Source organism: Lolium perenne, chromosome 6 (genome assembly GCF_019359855.2).
Source record: "Lolium perenne isolate Kyuss_39 chromosome 6, Kyuss_2.0, whole genome shotgun sequence".
NCBI classification, from domain to species: domain Eukaryota; kingdom Viridiplantae; phylum Streptophyta; class Magnoliopsida; order Poales; family Poaceae; genus Lolium; species Lolium perenne.
In genome coordinates this window covers 179,127,224-179,147,871 of record NC_067249.2, presented here as the reverse complement: position 1 = coordinate 179,147,871, position 20,648 = coordinate 179,127,224, and the positions used below count along the sequence as shown (strand labels likewise).

At 41.0% G+C, this 20,648-nt stretch overlaps 1 protein-coding gene across 1 annotated transcript; it reads left to right on the top strand.

Moving 5' to 3' along the window:
- The first annotated feature begins 14,326 nt into the window (after window positions 1-14,326).
- LOC127306803 (probable aquaporin TIP2-1) lies at window positions 14,327-15,569 on the top strand. Its single transcript, XM_051337515.2, has 3 exons — window positions 14,327-14,525; window positions 14,621-14,871; window positions 14,967-15,569. Exons 1-3 carry the CDS (start codon window positions 14,399-14,401, stop codon window positions 15,336-15,338), a joined length of 750 nt encoding a protein of 249 aa, XP_051193475.1. The 5' UTR covers window positions 14,327-14,398; the 3' UTR covers window positions 15,339-15,569.
- The last annotated feature ends 5,079 nt before the right edge of the window (window positions 15,570-20,648 follow it).

Sequence of the window (20,648 nt, the reverse complement as noted above, 5' to 3'; positions counted from 1 at the left end):
CAAAGGAGTTTATGGTAGAGCCCAGAACTGTTGTCGTGGTCGGGGTCCACCCTGAAATTACGGGAATAATGGGACCGGCGAGGACCCAGGGTCGGGGTTTGCAACAAAGGGTGGGTGTGCGAGGTAGCGGAGGAATATGATTGGCTATGACCTTATACCAGGCCTCACACCATAGGAAGTGTGGACGAGCTCGCGGCTCGGTTGGCACCAAGGTTAAGATCTCTTATGGGTAAAGCAACACACCTCTGCAGAGTGTAAAGAACCGTGACCTGTCACTCCCTGTTCCGGGATATGGAACTGCGAACGCGGCCGGAAAGGAGCTCCATGAAGTTCTAGTAAACCGGTGAAGGCTGACGGACATAGTTCTTCTGAATAAAAGCAACCTTTTGAAGAAATGGTTATGAAAACTTGCATTGGTATTAGACTCTCTAGTCTAATGCTGTAGCTAGTGCATTAAACACCTCTTTCCTATAATGAACTTGTTGAGTACGCTCGTACTCATCCCACTCTTAAATCCCCTGCTTAGATATGGAAGCATCGAAGGAGGATCCACAGTGCAACTCGAAGGCCGAGGAGTCAACAACTACTTCAAGAGACAAGACCCTGTCAGAGGAGTCAGATACCACATCCAACAAGGAGAAAACCTAGTTTAGCCATAGAAGTGAACTAGCTTCCTAAACCTAGCTCCTAGTTAGCTAGAATCTATTCTTAGCCTCTATAGCTAGGTAAATACTCTACAAATAGAGTTCGTGACAGGATTAGACTACGAGTCGTTCTTTTGGAGTTTATTTGCAGATTTACCTCATTGTAAAGTAGGAGGCTGTGTTGATCTTATGTAATAGAGTCTGAGTTGTAATTCCATAGACATGCCTTGGACCCGCATATGTTTCTGTTGTACCACTCTGAGCGATATAATACTAGTGGAACGGTGTTTCATTAGTGTTGTATCAGACTTGCATACTACACCATGCAGTGGTATGCCGGGTCATCACAGTTCGTATCAGAGCAAATGCTTTGACCTAGGATTAAAACCCTTTAAATGAGACCTATAGGATTGGTAGTGTCTATAGGAAGTTGTCCTAGGTAAACCAAATACTTCGTATGACTTGAGATGGATATTCACTTGAGAATAATCCTGACACACTTGAGTCAACATTTCTTACTTAACTTACCAAGATATAGTGAACTTAGTTAGCTAATCCCAAGTATGTAGCATACCATTAAGTCCTTAGAACAATAGATGAGTAGATCACTGTTGGTATACCATACATGGTAGTCCAAAGAGAGGATACAACCATAAGGAAGATATCCTATTGGAAGATGTGTACCAACACATGTTATAGCTAAATAAGAATTACTCATACCTGCACTAGAAGTAATATCAAGTGATGAAGATAATTAAGATATCCTAATAGAAGATGTAGACCCAGACCAGTAATAGGGTAAGTAAAATTTATCTAAACTTGTGAAACAACTGATAGTAAGTGATACAAACAAGTGATATGAGTAGTAGAGACCATGATGAGTCAATCATGGGAAATAAGGAAGAGTGATAGGAATAATATATGTCTACTTACAAGGTAGAGTTGCTAATCATCTAGAATTCACCTGAGAATCGTTATGTGATGGAATAGAACCTCATACACATTTAGGAGGAGAACAATAAGAAGTTAGACGCGAAACAAGAGAGTAAGATTTGTGTTCCAAAACCATGTGAACTGTGTCAAGTACATCATAACCCTAGTTATATGGTTAGAACATATGGAAGTATATGAGCTATATTTCCATAGCTATGTGTTTAGAGTAGCAATGTTAGAACCTAAACATATCATGTGAGATAGTCTTCAATAAAATGAAAGTTAAGTAGTACTTCCAAAGAAAATTAGGTTAGCCTTAACCATCCCAAACCACCTTGTTTCAAGTTTATCTCATTGCAAATGTGCAATTACGGTAAATGTTGAGACAAATAGTAGAGTCCCTTATATTCGTGCTAAGTATCACGATATAAACCTATCTTATGTGGTGTTATATACTACACATCAGAGCCTGATGTTTAGAGATGTCTTACTCAACTATCATATTCAGGCTTATGATGGTGTGTATTATAAGCACAAAGCTGAATCTTCTTGGATTTTATTGGATTTTCATTGTTTGACTAGATCCATACATGAAGTTTGACTTTGATATGCAAATGCATGTTGCAATATCAAGTTCCTACTTGATGTTAAAGATCTAGAGGGTAATGGTATTCGTGTGAGAAAGTGATGAATTTGGAAGATTCTGAAGACAAGATGAAGGTTCATCAAATAAAGGAAACAAAGTTGTGGGAAGTAACCACCATACTCTGAAGGAAGTACCAATCAACATTCATGCTTTACCTCCACAGAGGAGTACTTTAGTACATAAGAAGCATGAAGGTGAAAAATCTGGTGATTATGGTGAAGCTCAAGCAGATCCATAGTCAACATGGAAGAGGGAATGCATGGGAAATCACTTGGAATACTATAATCATAGTGTTAGCTAGTGGTTTTCTTGCAACAATAAACCCTCGAAGGAAGGAAGATGACCTATGAAACCATAGAAGAGATAAGAAGACCAAAATTGGTATTGGATCAATACTGCAAGATAAAGTAGAAGATGTCTCGTCCAGTTGATCAGAACCTATAATAGAATCCATTTTTAGATAACATATAGCCACAATTGGTATCAAGTAGTCGACCATTGGATTATTTGTACCAAGAAGTTGTGAACAAATAAAATTTTGTTAGCCAAATAACAATGATCTATAATTATTTAGTCGAAGGATTCACATTGGATATCCACAATTGAGTGGATACACCACAAACATTCTTCGTGAGACTTTTAGAAAGGTATACACCATAAGTTAGACCATACTAATATTCTAACCATAAGTCCAATGGTTCGGAGAAAAGGAGTTGAAGACCATAAGAAAACTCTAAGGGGTAGAGTAAAGATTAAGATGGATATACAATGGCTCAATACTTTAAGCTAGATAGAAGCAGAGGGTCTGAACTGAGAGGAAGTTTGATCTTATTTTCATAAGATTGTTGAACATTACTTTCAGAAGAATGTCAGACTAGAAGCCGAGGTTCATACCTCGAGGAAGTAAGAAGTGAATTATAACTTGAGAAAGTGAGTAGTATTGACTCAGAAGTACAAAACCTCAAGTAAGTCATGGATAAGGAAGTTGAACGAAGTTAATACTAGAGACCTAATAAAGCTCAAATAGGCCAAAGACCGAAGAAGATTGAATATACCAATACCAAAGACTAATAGAATGATTCCTTTCATGGAACCTAAATGACCCAAAATAGATATAGGTATCAACTATAATCCCTGATTGGATGGACTAAATGAGTCTAACCCATTCTTAGGGAAATAAACCATCAAGACCATTTCTATGGTAAGTATCTTACCAAGTACCATTATTGCACTTTTGGTAGCAAGGGAAAAACAAAGACCTATTTTATCAAATAGGAGAATGTTATCCAATTAATCCTCAATTAAGACTGTCAGGACAAGAAGAAGTCCCAATCATTAAATATTCAAAGAGAAAGGAAACAAGTTCATAGAGTTGAAAGAAATCAAATAATTAAAGTTAGAAGCCATGGCTCAGAGACAGGTATTATTAGATTCCAGGAAGAAAATCATAGAACTGGAATAAGAAACTAATGTTCAGAGACAAACCCAAATGGATTCCAGGAAGAATCTGGACAAGGGATATATTCAATTATATCCACTAAGATCACCATGGAGTTCGAGAAAAGTTTAAGTCTGCATAAGTCAGAACCACACTCCGGAAACGTGAGAGAGTTCAAACTTCGAGGACGAAGTTTAGTTTAAGGGGTAAAGACTGTAATATCCCAGGTATTGGGGTTACAAAAATAGATGAAATAGATGTGTGCATTGCATTCATGCATAGAAAATCTGGGGAATTTTCGCGCTTTAAAGTAAAACAGTCACAGTAACTGAAGTTTCACTTGACCTTGGTGGAATTGAAGTAGCTCACCAAGTCAAGCGCTATAAACCTCAATGTGACTTTGTTAAAACCTTGTTTTGGGAAGAGATGATTTGATCTAAGGGGTTAGATCAAATGAAACTAATAATCAACACAACAACATTTTACTCAATGACCAAATGCTTGATCTTATAAAAGATTATAATATGGTAATCCTTGCCATAGCATATGAACATCCATTTAATTGGAAATCAAGTAACAGTAAGATGGAGAAACCATTCTTGACTTATCTTTTCCATGTCTTAAACTAATCCATGATCCTACCATGAACCTCATGGTATTTATTTCACTCCATTCTTGGAAACATGACATGGAGATTAACTCTAGAAATATATATTCTTCTCTATTCCAAATTATTAAGCATCCAACCTAGAGATGTGAGAGTTCTGTTACAATTATTAGAGAAGCAATAACAAACCTTGAGGTAAACCTTGGATATACATCCAAGTATTCAAATCATCATCTTCAAGAGGAACCCTAGAGTATCATTCAAGTCCTTCCCAAATGAGTGAGACCATTCATACCACTCTTAGCTTTACCTATTTAAGATTCAAGGACAATCATTGAATTAAAGTATTAGGTTGAAAACCATTTTCCTTGGAGTGGTGAGATAACCTAATATCACATGGAATAATACCATACCCCTGAATTGATAAGGTGAGGAAGAGACTAACCCAATTAAACTAGACAAATGAAACCTTAGCCTAGATACCTAAGGAGATATTAGGAGTACACCATAAACCCTAGAATAACCATTCCTAAATGAGAAAGCTCAACCTATGGTGTTATACTCAAGATAATTGAGACAACCATAACCATGCCCATTCAAGAAACTATAAAAGAAAGTATATATTTAATTGATCAAGACAACACTTGATCTTGGGAGTGAGAAACCCATTCAAGGAGAGATACCTTAGGAAGCCAAACCTTGATCATTATTAATTCAGTGATGATCATAAACCCTAAGAATTTGAGGTATTGAGAATAAACCCTAATAGGATAAGTAGATCTCATTCCCACATGAAATTACTGGGAGATCACTAGTAAGCAACCATATGCTTATATTCCAACCTTAACTTGTGAATCACTTGGTGCTCATAAGTAGAATCCTACCATATCTATATTCCATAGATTTAAGAACCTAAGAAAACTTTAGAGTTAAACTCTATACTTTATATGGTGAGAAACCATACATCCATATGACCAAAGTTAACTATAAAAAGAACTATAATCAAATTAGTTACTTCAATGATGAATTAAGGATTCTAATAGAAGTCCAATGGAATAAGATAGAGCCCATTCTCAAATCCTTAGTGATTAGAGAAGCACATAAGATATGAAGCAAGTAACCATATTACCATGGTTAGGGGAGACTAAACCCTAGCAAATGCAATATGGTGACCCCTCATCTCTACAACCTATAATTAAATCCCAACCCTAGTTTATGTATCACCATGGTGGTCATAATATAAACCAGGCCATAATTGAGATTCAAACCAATTGCCATTAGGTGAATATAATTAGAAACCTAGAATTTCTCACTAGCTAAATCATATGATTAAAACCATGGTGGTGGTCAACCACTTAGCTTTATAATTAATACCAACCCATAATGGGAGTAGTATCTACCTTAGGTATTCCATGGTGTTATTAAAATATAACACTAGTGCTAACTTTGAAATAAGATTATAATAATGCTTACAAGGCCTTAACAAAAAGTTGCTCACATAAAATATTATGCAAGGGATCAAATCCTCAGATAAGAGATTAAATACTTAGAAAGACTTATGCACATGAGATCATGTCATTAAGTCCCTTGTTTAATAGAACTCCATAAACAAACAATACTTAGTAACTTGTTTCTTGCAAAGCCATACCAAATAAAACAAGATATATCATTAAGTAAGAAAACTACCAATTGGAAAACAATTTGAATATTCCCAAGGATAATATTCAAATTCATGTCCATAGGGGTATTGAAATTCAAATACCAATAATAATAATTAAATCAATGTTATGGTGCCATATTAAAATTACAAATACACCCCTCAAGACATTGTAGTACCCTGGACTAACCCTTGTATGAATTAATTTGCAATACCTGCAAGATAGAAAAATTAATTCAGATCTAACTTCAAAGTAGAAATACAAAACAGAAAATAAAGAAGAAAAAGAAGAGAGAAGAAAAACCACCTGAACCTTACCTGGCCGCCACAGCCCACCTCGGCAGCCCAGCTTAAGCCCATCGACATGGCCCAAGCACCAGCCCAGCAGCAGCCCGTATACCCCTTCGTTAAAAAAAATCCAGAGGAGCTCGTCCTCATCTTCTTCCTCGCTCGGTGGACAGCACGAAGCCGTGCTTCGCTTCTCCCTCGCGCTGGCGCCTTATCCTTCCCCGACGTCGTGACGAGGATCGCCCTCGAGCCGTATAAAAGCCCAGCGAAGCACAGCAGCTCGGGATTTCTTCCTCCTCTCCAATTTTTCCCCAACCGCCGAAACCCTAACTACTCGGTCACCGTCAATCGCCGATGACTGGGGCAACCCCGAGCCTCGCCGTGGACACCAGCGTCACCACCATGTCCGACTTGCTCCTCCTGCAAAAGGAATCGAGCCGGGGCAGTCCGTAGCGCCGTCACCAAGCTCAGCTCTCCGGCGGCCGGCGCCATGAAATCCGGTGAGCCAGACCTCCATCGACCACGCCGTCAAGCGCTACGTGCTCCTGGTGAGCTATTGAACCTCGTGGTGAACTTGGTTCACTCGATTACGTCCCGTAACCTGCCTAGCATCGTTGATCCGGGAGCTCTGCCGCTCGGCCTCGCCGGCGAGCGAGCTCCGGGGACCAAATAAGGGCGGCGTTGGTACTAGCTTGTTCACCTCGACGCGCTGAGCCTCGTAGTGTAGGTAGTTGGCCCGCGCGAGCGCCGTATCGCCGGCGGCGACCACCTCTGGCCGCCGGTGAGGCACTTGGTTGCCACGTCGGCACCACGTGGCCGCCAACGTGGACACGGCCCACCAGTCATGGACTGTGTGGGTGTCCTGTCCGTGTAGCTTTAGCTATTTTCAGTTTAAATTTAAATCTCACAAATTGCTGCAACTTTACAGAAATAAATCAAAATCATTTCAATTCTGAAAAATACTAAATGTGATATCAAAATGATCCTAAAAATAAACTCTATCCGATAAAAATATAAAATGAAATTTATATTTTTAATAAAAATTTAATTACTTAATATTTGTTATTTAAGCCTTTAATTTTAATTCTAAATACAATTAAAATTCAATAATTAGTAAAAGTTCCAAAACTAAATAAAAACCAGTAAATAAAATAAAGAAAACATTAAACTAATTTTCTTTATTTGTTATTTTGTTAAATCATTATTAGAGAAATTTAAACCCTGATTAATAATTACCCTAAGTATTAATTGTTTAAAAATAATAAAATGTCAAATCCAATATTATTTTTATTTCCAAGTTACTAATAACTTCAACTTTCCCATGAAGTTATTAATCATAGAACCATAGGGTAAATAGCAAACCCTAATTCCTTATGAAATGATGTTACAACCCTATCATTTCATGTATAATCCTAAAACCCTAATCCATTCAGGAACCCTAGGACCACTATTTCATGTGAACCTTAATTTGCTTCTAACCTAAAACCAAGGTTAGAACAGGTGATCATGGTACTTTATTTCAAACCATAGAGCCATCATTAGCAACTAAAAGACATACCTATGTCTACATAAAATGTAGAACCCTATCACTAGCAATTCAGTATTCCATGTATGCATATCACTAAACCTAGTTGATCAAGTAGGATCAACCAACTTTAAACCCTAGTCTCTACTGTCAAAACCATCATCCTTATTCATCCATGCTTAGCATCACACCATTGTGATGAACCCCAATAGCATCTAGGCTCAATATTTATCATTACATAACCAAGTCCACTGAACACTACAAATACTTCATAATTATGAACCATCCTATTTAGGAGCCAATCATTCTTTACTTAGTGAATCCAATAGCAAACCCTAGACAACCTCAACCTTAATTGTAATACTTCTTATTAATTAAGAAGTATGTTCTTCAAAAGTTATTCTTTTGAAGAAAATAAGGAATCATCATCAACCCTGCTTATAAGGACCTATAAACCCTAGTCAGCTATCACTAGCAAGATAAACCAACCTTGACAACAACCATGTATAATGAATTGCTTAGGATACCTAGGCTTATCTTAACCTTACAAGCCCTAGGTGTTGATGAATCCAACCTTGTTAGGATCCATCTACTACTTACTCCAGAAACCAATTAGAACCATAGAATACCATAGAACCCCACAAACCTAATTATCATACTTGTTCTTCATTAAAGAACATGTTCTTCAAAAAGTTATTCTTTTGAATTATATACTAAATAATCATCAACCATGCATTATAGGACTTAAAATTGACAACTGCGCTTTACTTATTATACAACTACTATTTCTTGGTGTATGATTGTTACTATGCATTTTACCATTTCCTTATGGTTCTAAAACAACACAAACCTTAATAAGAACCTTGTTTGTGAATCTTTGAATCACTCTAAAAGTGTAACACACCCTAAAACAAATCATTTCAACTCACTAATCCTATATCATCGGGGTTAGGCCACGCTTAGAGCAATTGCATCTCATACTTATGCATTATTGCATCCTTGGCAATCTTTTAAACATAGTCCTTACCGGACGATGATGCTATTTCAGAATTTGGAGTTATTGCGTATCGAAGACCTTGCCTGCATAATCTTGCAGTCAAGAAAGGCAAGTTCATCACTTGCTCATGTCATTTGAGTATTTCTATCAAATTACTTGCAAAGTACTATGGTTATCACTATTGCATAAAAACCAAAACCACTACTTTCATAACTATGAATATGACTATGTGGTGGGAAACGGAACCATGGATTGTGTTGATATGGTGGAGGTTCCATTGCAAGTGTTAAATCCATCTAGGATTAAACAACAAATGTCGCCAGTGATTCTTGTGCCGTAATACCCGTGTTAACCATAAGATCTGGAATGGGACGGACTAGTCAATTGTATTTCCACCTCTCGTACATCAACGGATGCGCTTACCGTAGCAGTTGTGTCTGGCGGAACAACCGGAGGGTGGGGATCCCACTCTAATTCCCCACGGTAATGCAATGCTTACCGTAGCAGTTGTGTCTTGCGGAACAACCGGAGGGTGGGGATCCCACTCTAATTCCCCACGGTAATGCGGTCTATGATGGGTTGCAGCTGCCGGCGAAGGAGTTTATGGTAGAGCCCAGAACTGTTGTCATGGTCGGGGTCCACCCTGAAATTACGGGAATAATGGGACCGGCGAGGACCCAGGGTCGGGGTTTGCAACAAAGGGTGGGTGTGCGAGGTAGCGGAGGAATATGATTGGCTATGACCTTATACTGGGCCTCACACCATAGGAAGTGTGGACGAGCTCGCGGCTCGGTTGGCACCAAGGTTAAGATCTCTTATGGGTAAAGCAACACACCTCTGCAGAGTGTAAAGAACCGTGACCTGTCACTCCCTGTTCCGGGATATGGAACTGCGAACGCGGCCGGAAAGGAGCTCCATGAAGTTCTAGTAAACCGGTGAAGGCTGACGGACATAGTTCTTCTGAATAAAAGCAACCTTTTGAAGAAATGGTTATGAAAACTTGCATTGGTATTAGACTCTCTAGTCTAATGCTGTAGCTAGTGCATTAAACACCTCTTTCCTATAATGAACTTGTTGAGTACGCTCGTACTCATCCCACTCTTAAATCCCCTGCTTAGATATGGAAGCATCGAAGGAGGATCCACAGTGCAACTCGAAGGCCGAGGAGTCAACAACTACTTCAAGAGACAAGACCCTGTCAGAGGAGTCAGATACCACATCCAATAAGGAGAAAACCTAGTTTAGCCATAGAAGTGAACTAGCTTCCTAAACCTAGCTCCTAGTTAGCTAGAATCTATTCTTAGCCTCTATAGCTAGGTAAATACTCTACAAATAGAGTTCGTGACAGGATTAGACTACGAGTCGTTCTTTTGGAGTTTATTTGCAGATTTACCTCATTGTAAAGTAGGAGGCTGTGTTGATCTTATGTAATAGAGTCAGAGTTGTAATTCTATAGACATGCCTTGGACCCGCATATGTTTCTGTTGTACCACTCTGAGCGATATAATACTAGTGGAACGGTGTTTCATTAGTGTTGTATCAGACTTGCATACTACACCATGCAGTGGTATGCCGGGTCATCACAAAGAGTCGCTGTGCTGGGTGAACTCGTAGGAGCCGAATCGAATCGGGCTTCCTAAACTTGGCGATGATGACGATGATGGTGTCGACGAAGCTGCCGACGACATGACTGCATCTGCCGATGACGGATCTTGTGCCGACAGGGTCCCCACAGACGGCGCCAATTGTCGAGGGTACTCCTCGTCAATGCCCTCCGATTGGGGCTGAGGGTTGATGGAATCCTGTAGGCTGACACGAGACATCGGTTAACAGACAAGCGGGGAGAGCGATTTACCCAGGTTCGGGGCCCTCGATGAGGTAAAACCCTTACGTCCTGCATGTCTGATCTTTATTATGAGAATATTGGGTTACAATGGGGTGCCGAAGGTTTCGGCTGTGATCTTGTCGAGAGGCTAAGTGCTACGGCGACCTAGCTCTAGACTTCTGGTGGCTAAAGTTGCTACGATTGATTCTGTGTCCCTCGGCAGCCCCTCTCCTGGCCTTTATATAGGAGGCCAGGTCTCAAGAGATCTGTCCGGGTACGACTAGGTTTACAAAAGACCTAGCTCTAAACTTTCCTTGTTCGGATCCTCTCTTGCCTTGTTCTTCAAGGGATCTTCTCTTGCACCGTTCTAGTGGCCCGCCTCGCCATCGGGTATCTTCATGGGCTTCCAGTTGTACCGCACGGGATAGAGCAATGTCAGTTATCCGAAGGGTAATGCCCACGTCAAACACACTCCTCTCCATCCGACCGTTTAACTTAGCAGTGTACGGTTATAAAGATTTAGTATTCGGTCGGTCATCACATCCTACTCTACACAAGTTTGGGGAAATAAGAAACGACCGTTAGTGTATGACTAACAACCATTCCGAGGTTCGATGTTTATTTCTACTGTACACCAGCTACCAGTTACATATGAAGTAAATACCATAGGGAAGAGATCTTCACCTCGCTCCACCGCTGCTGCTCAGGAACATGATTCCTGAGTAGAAGGCCCTTCCATCCTTTATGTTTCTCAGCTCGTCTTGTCTGCTATTGGTGGTGATGTAACTTCTCAGAACGGATCGCTTGACATGCGGCATCACTTAGGGACGCGGGTGGACGGATGGACACTCGAGGGCAGTAGCTCTAACCATAGCAACATGAATGGGTGCGAGGGTTTCTGGGGCACCCTCGGTGTCGGGGCGCGCCGACGGCTAAGGTTCGGGCAAGGTGTAAAAAAGGAATTTTTGATTAGGTTCGTACACAGACGATTAACACTTTTAATCAAATGGCCACGCGGATTGCCACGCTGGAACTACCCACAACAGAGAATTGTTGACACACGGGACCCAAATAGCTCCTCAACGAAGGAAGTCACGGCAACATTTGGTTTGCCCTCGCCTATGCCGGACATACGTGCGCTCCTTGGGGGCGCGCCCACAGGTTTCAAGACAAGCGATGCGTACCGCCTCCTTCACAGCTCGGTTTGCGGCCCACCTCTCCACGACCTGAACTGGGACACTTTTGTGTCGGTCCGGGTCAAGGTCTTCATCTGGATCCTAAGCTATTGTAGGACGCGAACCAGGGCACGCTTGTGCCGTCTGGGCATCTTGCAGTCGTTGGATTGCCCATTCTGCCCCGGCGTTGCGGAAGATGTGGATCACCTGTTCGTCAACTGCCCACGTCTACTCCGAATGTGGAGGTGTGCATCTGCGGATCCCGGGTTGGGTTACACTGCACGGTGGAGGGTGTGGTGGATGCCTTCTCCGATGCCCACTTGGGCTGGCTGCTCACGCTCCGTATGACTGCGCCACTCTCCTTCTCTGGATCACCTGGAAGACGTGAAACCGCATGGTCTTCGATGGTGTCAACACACCGCTGAGTTCTTCGCATCCGTGCGTGACCATCTCACACTTTGGCTTGCCAGGGCGCCGCACCACATTGACTGTGCTCCCCTTGTTGCTTGGTGTGCGTCCCTCTCCCCCCTGACCCCCTAGTGCTCTCGGGTGTTAACAGGGCTTGAACCCTGCTTGTAATCCTAAGTTTTCCATGAAATTAATGAAAAAGTTTCAGGTGGGCTCTTCGCCCTCCGTTGCGTTGCTAAAAAAAAACATTTGGTTTGCCCTATATTCTATCAGAATGGACCCTCATAGCAATTGGTGGCTCCCCAAATTTTTGAAATTCTGCTGTTACAAGAAACAACATGCCTTATGAGCTCTATAGCGAAAACGGGAGGTCTGCATCGCAAATCGCCCGCATGCATATGTACCACAAGCAACTTTCTGCTACGAAGACAGAGATCGTAGGCAAGGTTCCCCAACCATTTGCTTAAAACGACAACGTAATGAACAAAAGGTGCCTTACTAGACCACGGCATGCCACGGCAGAAATGCTGCCACCGAATGATCAAGGGAGCAGGGCAAGTAGACAACACTCCTAATCCCTGCAAGTTAGTGGAATGAGCGTCCGATCGTAGCAATAAAGTGCTAACCACTGCACCGCCAAAGGGTTGTTTAGTACTAAGTCGCAAACTAGCTGTACTAGCAGAACGGCAGAATAGTATGAAAAATGCGGAAGATTCTTGCAGTTTTCTTAAAAGTCTATTGATCTGTTTTGCATGACATGCGCATGGCTTGCATGACAGGAACACAAGACCTTACATCTCTGGCCAGACTTTGACTTGCAGTAATTTAATAGGAGGAAATTTAGATGGCAATGGGAGCAGCATAAGAAACTACTCAAGAGAAGAGCTATATATAGTCCCATTTCTAGCTTTTACCACCACCAGGTAACAGTATTTGCGATGATTGAAAACTCTGAATCAGCAGTTCAGCACCATAAAGAACCACACTTTAAAACCCCAATTTACTTGCAATAGAAGGTATTGCAAATCCTATTAAACTGTTACAGAATAAAATAAACCAATGGATTCAGTCCTAATCATCAATACAATTTTCAGTTGCCGTACATGATGCAAACTGACAGAACAGATATTGTTCGGTTCGCCGACTCTGGAGAATGCAGAGTTCTCCTTTGGTTTAATGTCAAGATCACTTTGCCAAACTATGTGAAATGTTCACCTTTTAAATGATATTTTAGTATTAATCTTACTGTAGATTGATTTGGCAAACTGAGAATGATTCTTCCTGTACTACTGCAACATTATTCTATTTCTCAAAAAAAGCTTCCAGCATTGACTGGCTGGATAAAAGTTAACTGAGGGGGGGTGACGATCTATGCTAGTTCTCTCCCAGGGATCAAGGTGGAGACCTCTTGTAAGATACGCGAGACAACAACTACGGTGTTGTGGATTTCGCATTTGAGTTGAGAAAGAGGGACATTTTCATTACACCTCCATCACACTAATGTGGAGCTCGACAATGAAAACTTGGAGGAAAATTGGGTTTCCTCGAGGGGAGGCCATGTCCCAGTAGTGAAAGAAAATGAAAAATTGCTCCAAAACCACAATTAATTTTTTTAATGAAGCAAGCATACAAAAGTTTCCTAAGCATCCAAAAAAATTTGTAATACTAATTAGTTATGTCCTGTTATGGACAACCAAGGTAGAAAAGTGTCTGTCTACATTATACTAACTACACAGTTGTAGTTCACCTCTTTTCAGAACTAATAAAAGTAGATATTCAACCTTTTATATACAAGAGCGAGTTTGATATTTACATTCTGCATGATTAGATGAATTTGTGTGTACTAACTACTAAAGAGTTTCATCACAAACATCAACAGAGGCAACAAAGACAGCAAATCAAACACCCCCAGCGATTTAAATGCTCGCCTTAAGCAACTACTCCGTATTAGTTAGCACAAGATGAGGTAAAATACTCTAAAAGTTCATAATAACAACAAAACATTTGATCAAAGCAAAGTGCGGTTGGGCGGTCTAGTAGCACCAATCATAGATGAAGCTAATCCTTAAACTAAACTATCCGTGGTAACCATCCCCACCGCCCATAGATTCTATAGTCCGCAACTGGAGCTTGCCAATAAGTTGTTAGCACGATTTCGAGTGTATAAAAGGGGCCTAATCTGAAGGGAGTTCACTCATCAGCGTACACACATCATCATCCAGAGCAGCAAGTTAATTAAAGGGAGTGAAAGCAGGATGGTGAAACTCACATTCGGAAGCTGCGGCGACTCCTTCAGCGCCACGTCCATCAAGGCCTATGTGTCCGAGTTCATCGCCACCCTCCTCTTTGTGTTCGCTGGCGTCGGGTCCGCCATCGCCTACGGTGAGTCACGGCAATCGTTAACTGTCTGATCACTCTATTCTATTTTCCATAGTGAATCAGTATGAAATGGCAAATTGGCGTGTGTGCGTACATAGGCAAACTGACCAGTGATGGCGCTCTGGACCCGGCTGGTCTCGTGGCCATCGCGATCGCCCACGCCTTCGCCCTCTTCGTCGGCGTCGCGGTCGCCGCAAACATCTCCGGCGGGCACCTCAACCCCGCCGTGACCTTCGGCCTTGCCGTCGGCGGCAACATCACCATCCTCACCGGGATCTTCTACTGGGTCGCCCAGCTGCTCGGCTCCACCGCTGCCTGCTTCCTGCTCAAGTTCGTCACCCACGGGAAGGTCCGTACTAGTACTTGCAACACCATCACTGTACTGCCCGTTCAGCTTATGTACGTAGACTGAAAGATGAATCAATGGATTCTAAACGCATGCAGGCCATCCCGACGCACGCCGTCGCCGCCGGCATGAACGAGTTCGAGGGCGTGGTGATGGAGATCATCATCACCTTCGCGCTGGTCTACACGGTGTACGCCACGGCCGCCGATCCCAAGAAGGGCTCCCTCGGCACCATCGCCCCCATCGCCATCGGCTTCATCGTCGGCGCTAACATCCTCGCCGCCGGCCCCTTCAGCGGCGGCTCCATGAACCCTGCCCGCTCCTTCGGCCCAGCCGTCGCCGCCGGCGACTTCGCTGGAAACTGGGTCTACTGGGTCGGTCCTCTCATCGGTGGCGGCCTCGCCGGGCTCGTCTACGGCGACGTCTTCATCGCATCCTACCAGCCGGTCGCCGAACACGACTACGCATAAGGTCAAAGTGTCGAACGCTCCGTCTAGCCGTTCCAGTCAGATGCGCGTCGTTAAGTTGCTTGCTCTTCGTCCTGTGATGATGCATGATGTGATCAACGTTGTGTACGAATGTTGTCTCACGGTCAAGGCACTTGTGTTTCCATTTTGATTCAATCTACTATGTAAAATGATCTATTATCCTCGTTTGGAAAAGAAAATAGTTCCATGAAAGAATTTGGCGTTTGCACTTTATGTCATTTGCATAGTATGTGGGAATTGTGATGGACTGGAACTGCTGTTAACTGCAAACACTTCCCGTGTACGGTTGTCGCTCCTTCTCTCTAAACCACACATCCATTCATCATTTCTCCAATTTAAAATATGGGCGTATTTCTCAATTGATTGAGAACTAACTTCGTTTCTTAGTTAGATGATCATCAAATCTCTTTTGCAACTCATGATTAGCGTGAATCGCGATTCAAATTAAATGGTGTAGGACTTGACTGATCACGAAGTTAGTTTTCAGTTAGCTGAGAACTAGCAAATCCATTGAAATATTGCTCAGAGGCGCGCCCGTAACTCTGGACTGTACTCGCTTTGTGCATCCATATAGACTAGATACTTTTAAAGTAGACTAGATACAAACTAACGTGAGTGAACCTACATGCAAAAATAGAGTAGATACTAACTAAAGTGATGAATCAAACAAAATGTTTTAACATCTTAGATTTTCAAACGGAGGGAGTATTTATCTGCAATTGCTCTTCCATTTTGCAGTTGTCGAAGATGACCATACGAGTTGCGTGCCATGACGTCCAATCCAGGGCTCACTTGGAGCGGTCCTTCTCGGCACCGGCGCTCCGGTCGTACCTCGCAGAGTTTATCTCAACCATACTCTTCATCTTTGCCAACGTTGGGTCCACCGTCTCTGCCCGTGCGTGTAATCTCCTCTGATGTTCGGAGTGGTACGATAGGTGTCTCGGATCATCGGGAATTAAATAATATGTATTATGTATTAATTAAATTAGTTAATATTTAAATATATATTATTTAATTATAAAAGGTGTAGCCCACCTAAATGGGCCCCTCCCGTAGGGGAGCCCATTAAGTGGTCGGTCACCCCCCGATGGGCTTATGGGGGGCAGCTAGGGTTTTGGAGGTGGGGCGCATGGGCCCCTAGTGGCCCAGCCAGCCACCCCGTTGGCCTATCCGACCAACCTCTCCCCCATTTTAGTCCCACATTGCCTAGCTGAGCCTCCACCCCTCCCCTTCCCCCCGTATATAGTGGGGCATATGGAGGGAGGAGTACACATAAAATTGGCTTCAGGAAAAGGAGAACACCCTTGGGCCCCTCCTCCCCCCTCTCTCTCTCTAGTTATTCTCTCACTCGCACGCGGTTTCTCGAAGAGCTTCACATAAAGGTAGTCCACTACACGCAGTACGCGGGAGCGCTGATGGGATCTGAATCCAGAAGATCTACTTCCGTACCTTCACTGGATTGGCGACGGGAGCGTCGTTGAGCACCATATGTGTGTGAAACTACGAGCTGTTGTATGTGTGGGACTTGACGTCGTACCAGGAGGATTGAACACGACCCCAAGGTCAGCGATGAGTACAACTACTTCATCCATATTCTAGCGGAGCGTTAACCGCTTTTGCTCTACGATGGTATATATGTCACCGAAACTATCTCTGTTACAACATTACTCCTAGATATATCTGGACAATCGGGTTGTGCTAGTTAGATTTCTTTTGCAATGAAACCATACAAATTTATCTTGCCAAGAAACTTATGCATTTCCTCTTTGCAAGTCGAAGGTTGGACATTCTAGATATCCTCTATTGTTTCTGATCAATCTCTATGCCATGATAATGTACGATGAAATCTAAGAATTTGTCGGCTAGCACACAAAATACACAGTTTAGCGGATTCATCTTGATCCCGTACCGTACTGTCTCGGCCCAGAAAAAAAGTATGTCGGCGCAACGAAGTGCATGGGTCCTTCTAGTTATATTTTATACTCGACCTAGTTTATTTAGACTTATACATATTGGCATTTTCTGAATGCCTAATAATAGATGGAGCACGCATGTATGATCTTCAGCTATGAACCTTGAGGACATGAATTGAGATGACCGTACTATTGATGGTAAGGCAAATCTGATCGTGACATTTATGGTCTCCTCATACAGCAGTTTTTTTTTTTTTTTTGCTTAATATCGTGTCAATCTACACCTTCAAAGTATTTATCTTGGTTCTTACAAAAAAAGAAGTACAAGTAAATTAGCTAGAACGTGAGTGTAGTTCCAGTTTGACACGTTAATATATGGAAGATTAAGATTTGATGGACTCACTTTTTTTTTTTAAATTTGGACGCACGTAATATTTTTGTACATGGAAAGGAAATTTTCAAGGGGAAGAGAGATCACATAAACGTTATTGGTCCTGGGACTCCCGTAATTTTTTCTTTGATTTTGGACTCACGTTTTTTTTTTTTTTTTTTTTTTTTTTTGAGGGATTGGACTCACGACGTTTGTTGCTACATGGAAAGAAATTTTTGCAGGAAAGAGATCCTTTACTAATACTCTAATAGGCAAGTCCGTTTCCCTAAAAAAAATAAAGGCAAGTCTATTTAAAATATAACGGTGAAGATATATATCATAATAAGCCACACGATTTTTATTACGTATCGAATATGGAATGGCGCGTACCAGATCACCTCAAAAAACAAAAGTAATCCATACTGTTCAACTTAAAAAGAAGTTGTAGCATCAAGTGCTGTCACCATGGGACTCTAAATGCCTCCGTTAGAAAAATTCCTAGACTAAGAAACTTGGAGTTTGTGTGAGAATAGCATAAAAAAACTCTATCCAGTTCACGTACGATGCAAAAAACAAATGTTCTTAATTGTGACATATATATGTCCTGATGTATAATGACACCGCAGAGAAAATAATAAAATTTCCTATACATTTTTGTGTCAGTTCACCAAAATTTTACAACTTGCATCAATATTTATGTTCAGTGCGCATGAGAATTTTTCGTCTGTCGGGCCAGGCTGGTAAGTACATGGACATCACATGAAAAGACATGTATTGGCCTATAATAACTGACATATATATGTATGTTAGAATTATTTTAGCTATTAGATCTGTAGTTTTACTAAATACGGAGTATGTAACATGTACGAGTGAATACAAAACACACGTGCATTAATGATTTAATTGATCCAGTCAAAATTTGAAAAACGGCATTAAAGATTGTATGCTACAAATGACTTTAACTGGACAAATAAAGTTTCTGATATGTACACAAGCAACACACGCGTGCACGAGGAAAAGAAGCCAACCCGTGTACATGCCAATTTAAGTTTGTGTGCACCTGTAACTAAATTTGAAGTTCAAATCGATGTGTCAATAATCATCATAACTGAATCGACAATTTATGAAAGACCCTCCGAATATCTTCTAAAAGAAGCCCATGTTTCCTGCATGTGGTGACGTAAGGAATGGTGCACCAACTTATCTAATTTTTTTGATTTCTATTGGCACATAAAGTATCCCTTTTAACTAATATAAATATAGATACAAAGAGTGCAATGCTAATACACTGTTCAAAGGCAAACAGAGCTTGGTTCTGGTGGTTAGGTCCCTTGTGGTGGAACCAGTCCATCCAGGTTCAAGTCCTAAACTTAACATGGGTGTTTACATTTACCTAGATTTATTCCAGGATTTAACCGGCGCTATGCTTTTAGTGGTAGGTGACATGCCCGTCAACAGCGAAGCGCCAGTGGTGACTTCGTCAACCTCAAGATATGCCGGCTCAGTCCCTCGGAGGTGCTCATAGGGGTAGGGTGTGCGTGCGTTCATAGGGGTGTTTGTACGTGTGTGTTTGTGAGCGTCTGCGTTGTACTGTGTTCTCAAAAAAAAAAACACTGTTCAAAGAAATTAGAATTGTGCAGGTTTAATTGTTTAAGCATCCACACAATGGATATATGTACGGCAAGAGTAGTCCGTTTGATGCAAAAAAAAGATCTTAATATTAATCATTATTCATATAGTCATATAATATAACACATGTTTACTATTATTAGATGTGAATAGTAAAAGTATTCAAATTCTTATGTTAAAGGTTGTATCATACAAACAACCTATTTACGTTCCATGACAAAGTTATATGAAATAAATGAAAAAAATTAGTATAAATGTGTGATGGTGAATTGTTTTCACTAGCCATTATTTCACACAATTGATCAAATAAAAATGTACAAAAATAGAGTTTTCTCCCAAAATTCGATGATGAAGTGGAGCTGGAGATCGTCGAGAGTGGGGGGTCGTGGAATTCCTCCACACCGTCGACGAAGAAGATCCAATTGATGTTCGTGAAGAAGGGCTTTCATATCTCCTACAAACAGGAATTGAAATTTAATAAATTACAATCTCTTCAAAAAATTAAATTAGAATATCAGTTTGAATAATTCTTGTTTGATCTTGAACAATAGCAAAGCTTCTTGACCCAGTAGTATGTGTAGCGTTAGGTTTTTCTTTTTGACCCTGAATAAAAAAGAAGTTTACACTATATACAAAACTGAAAGAAACTAAAGAAAACTCAAAAAGAAGAAAGCAGATTGCAGCAGAGTGATATCCTGAATGAATTTACTTCTTACAACTTTATTCATCTTACAAAAAATTTGCATTTTAAATTAAAGTTTAAGGAGTCATTATTGGGTAGCTCTTTTTGCCCTCTTTCCAACAAAATTGGTTTCTGTAACATCCCAAATTTTCAATAAAAGAAAGTTAGAAGAATTCCAGAGAGCAAAATTTCAAACCAACAAAAACTTTTTAAATTGCATATAGTGCCATGCATAGGACTTGTGCATTTGATTGATATGCCATGATGATTGTTATTTTGTGTATATGATAAACCCTAAAACCCTAATGTGATCATGAGAAGATCACAAACCAAATAAATCCAAAAGAGGAAGAAAATCAAATAAATGAAAAACCCTAAAACCCTCACATATGCCCTAAGGCATTTTTATAAATTTTGACCCTAGACCAATTTGGTCTTCACCATTAGTTGGATAATGTTGCTAAACACTTATTACAACTTTTGGAATCAAAGAATCACAAATCAAATGGATTTCAAATACAAAACTTGCTCACATATGATAATGGTCAAATCTGCCAATTATAGTCTCATCACCACTTTGAGCCTTTGCAATTCAAATTTCTCAAACCAAACCTTGCTAACTCTTTGCACCACATCCAAGTCAACATCAAGGAGAACACTTTTTGTAAAGATCACCATGCCAAATTCTTTCTTGATCA

Excerpts from the sequence above, each read along its gene's own strand:
- LOC127306803 (XM_051337515.2), top strand. The coding sequence starts at position 14,399 with ATGGTGAAACTCACATTCGGAAGCTGCGGCGACTCCTTCAGCGCCACG. Across the intron at positions 14,526-14,620 it reads CGGGTCCGCCATCGCCTACG|GCAAACTGACCAGTGATGGC; the intron begins GTGAGTCACGGC and ends GTGCGTACATAG. Across the intron at positions 14,872-14,966 it reads AGTTCGTCACCCACGGGAAG|GCCATCCCGACGCACGCCGT; the intron begins GTCCGTACTAGT and ends AAACGCATGCAG.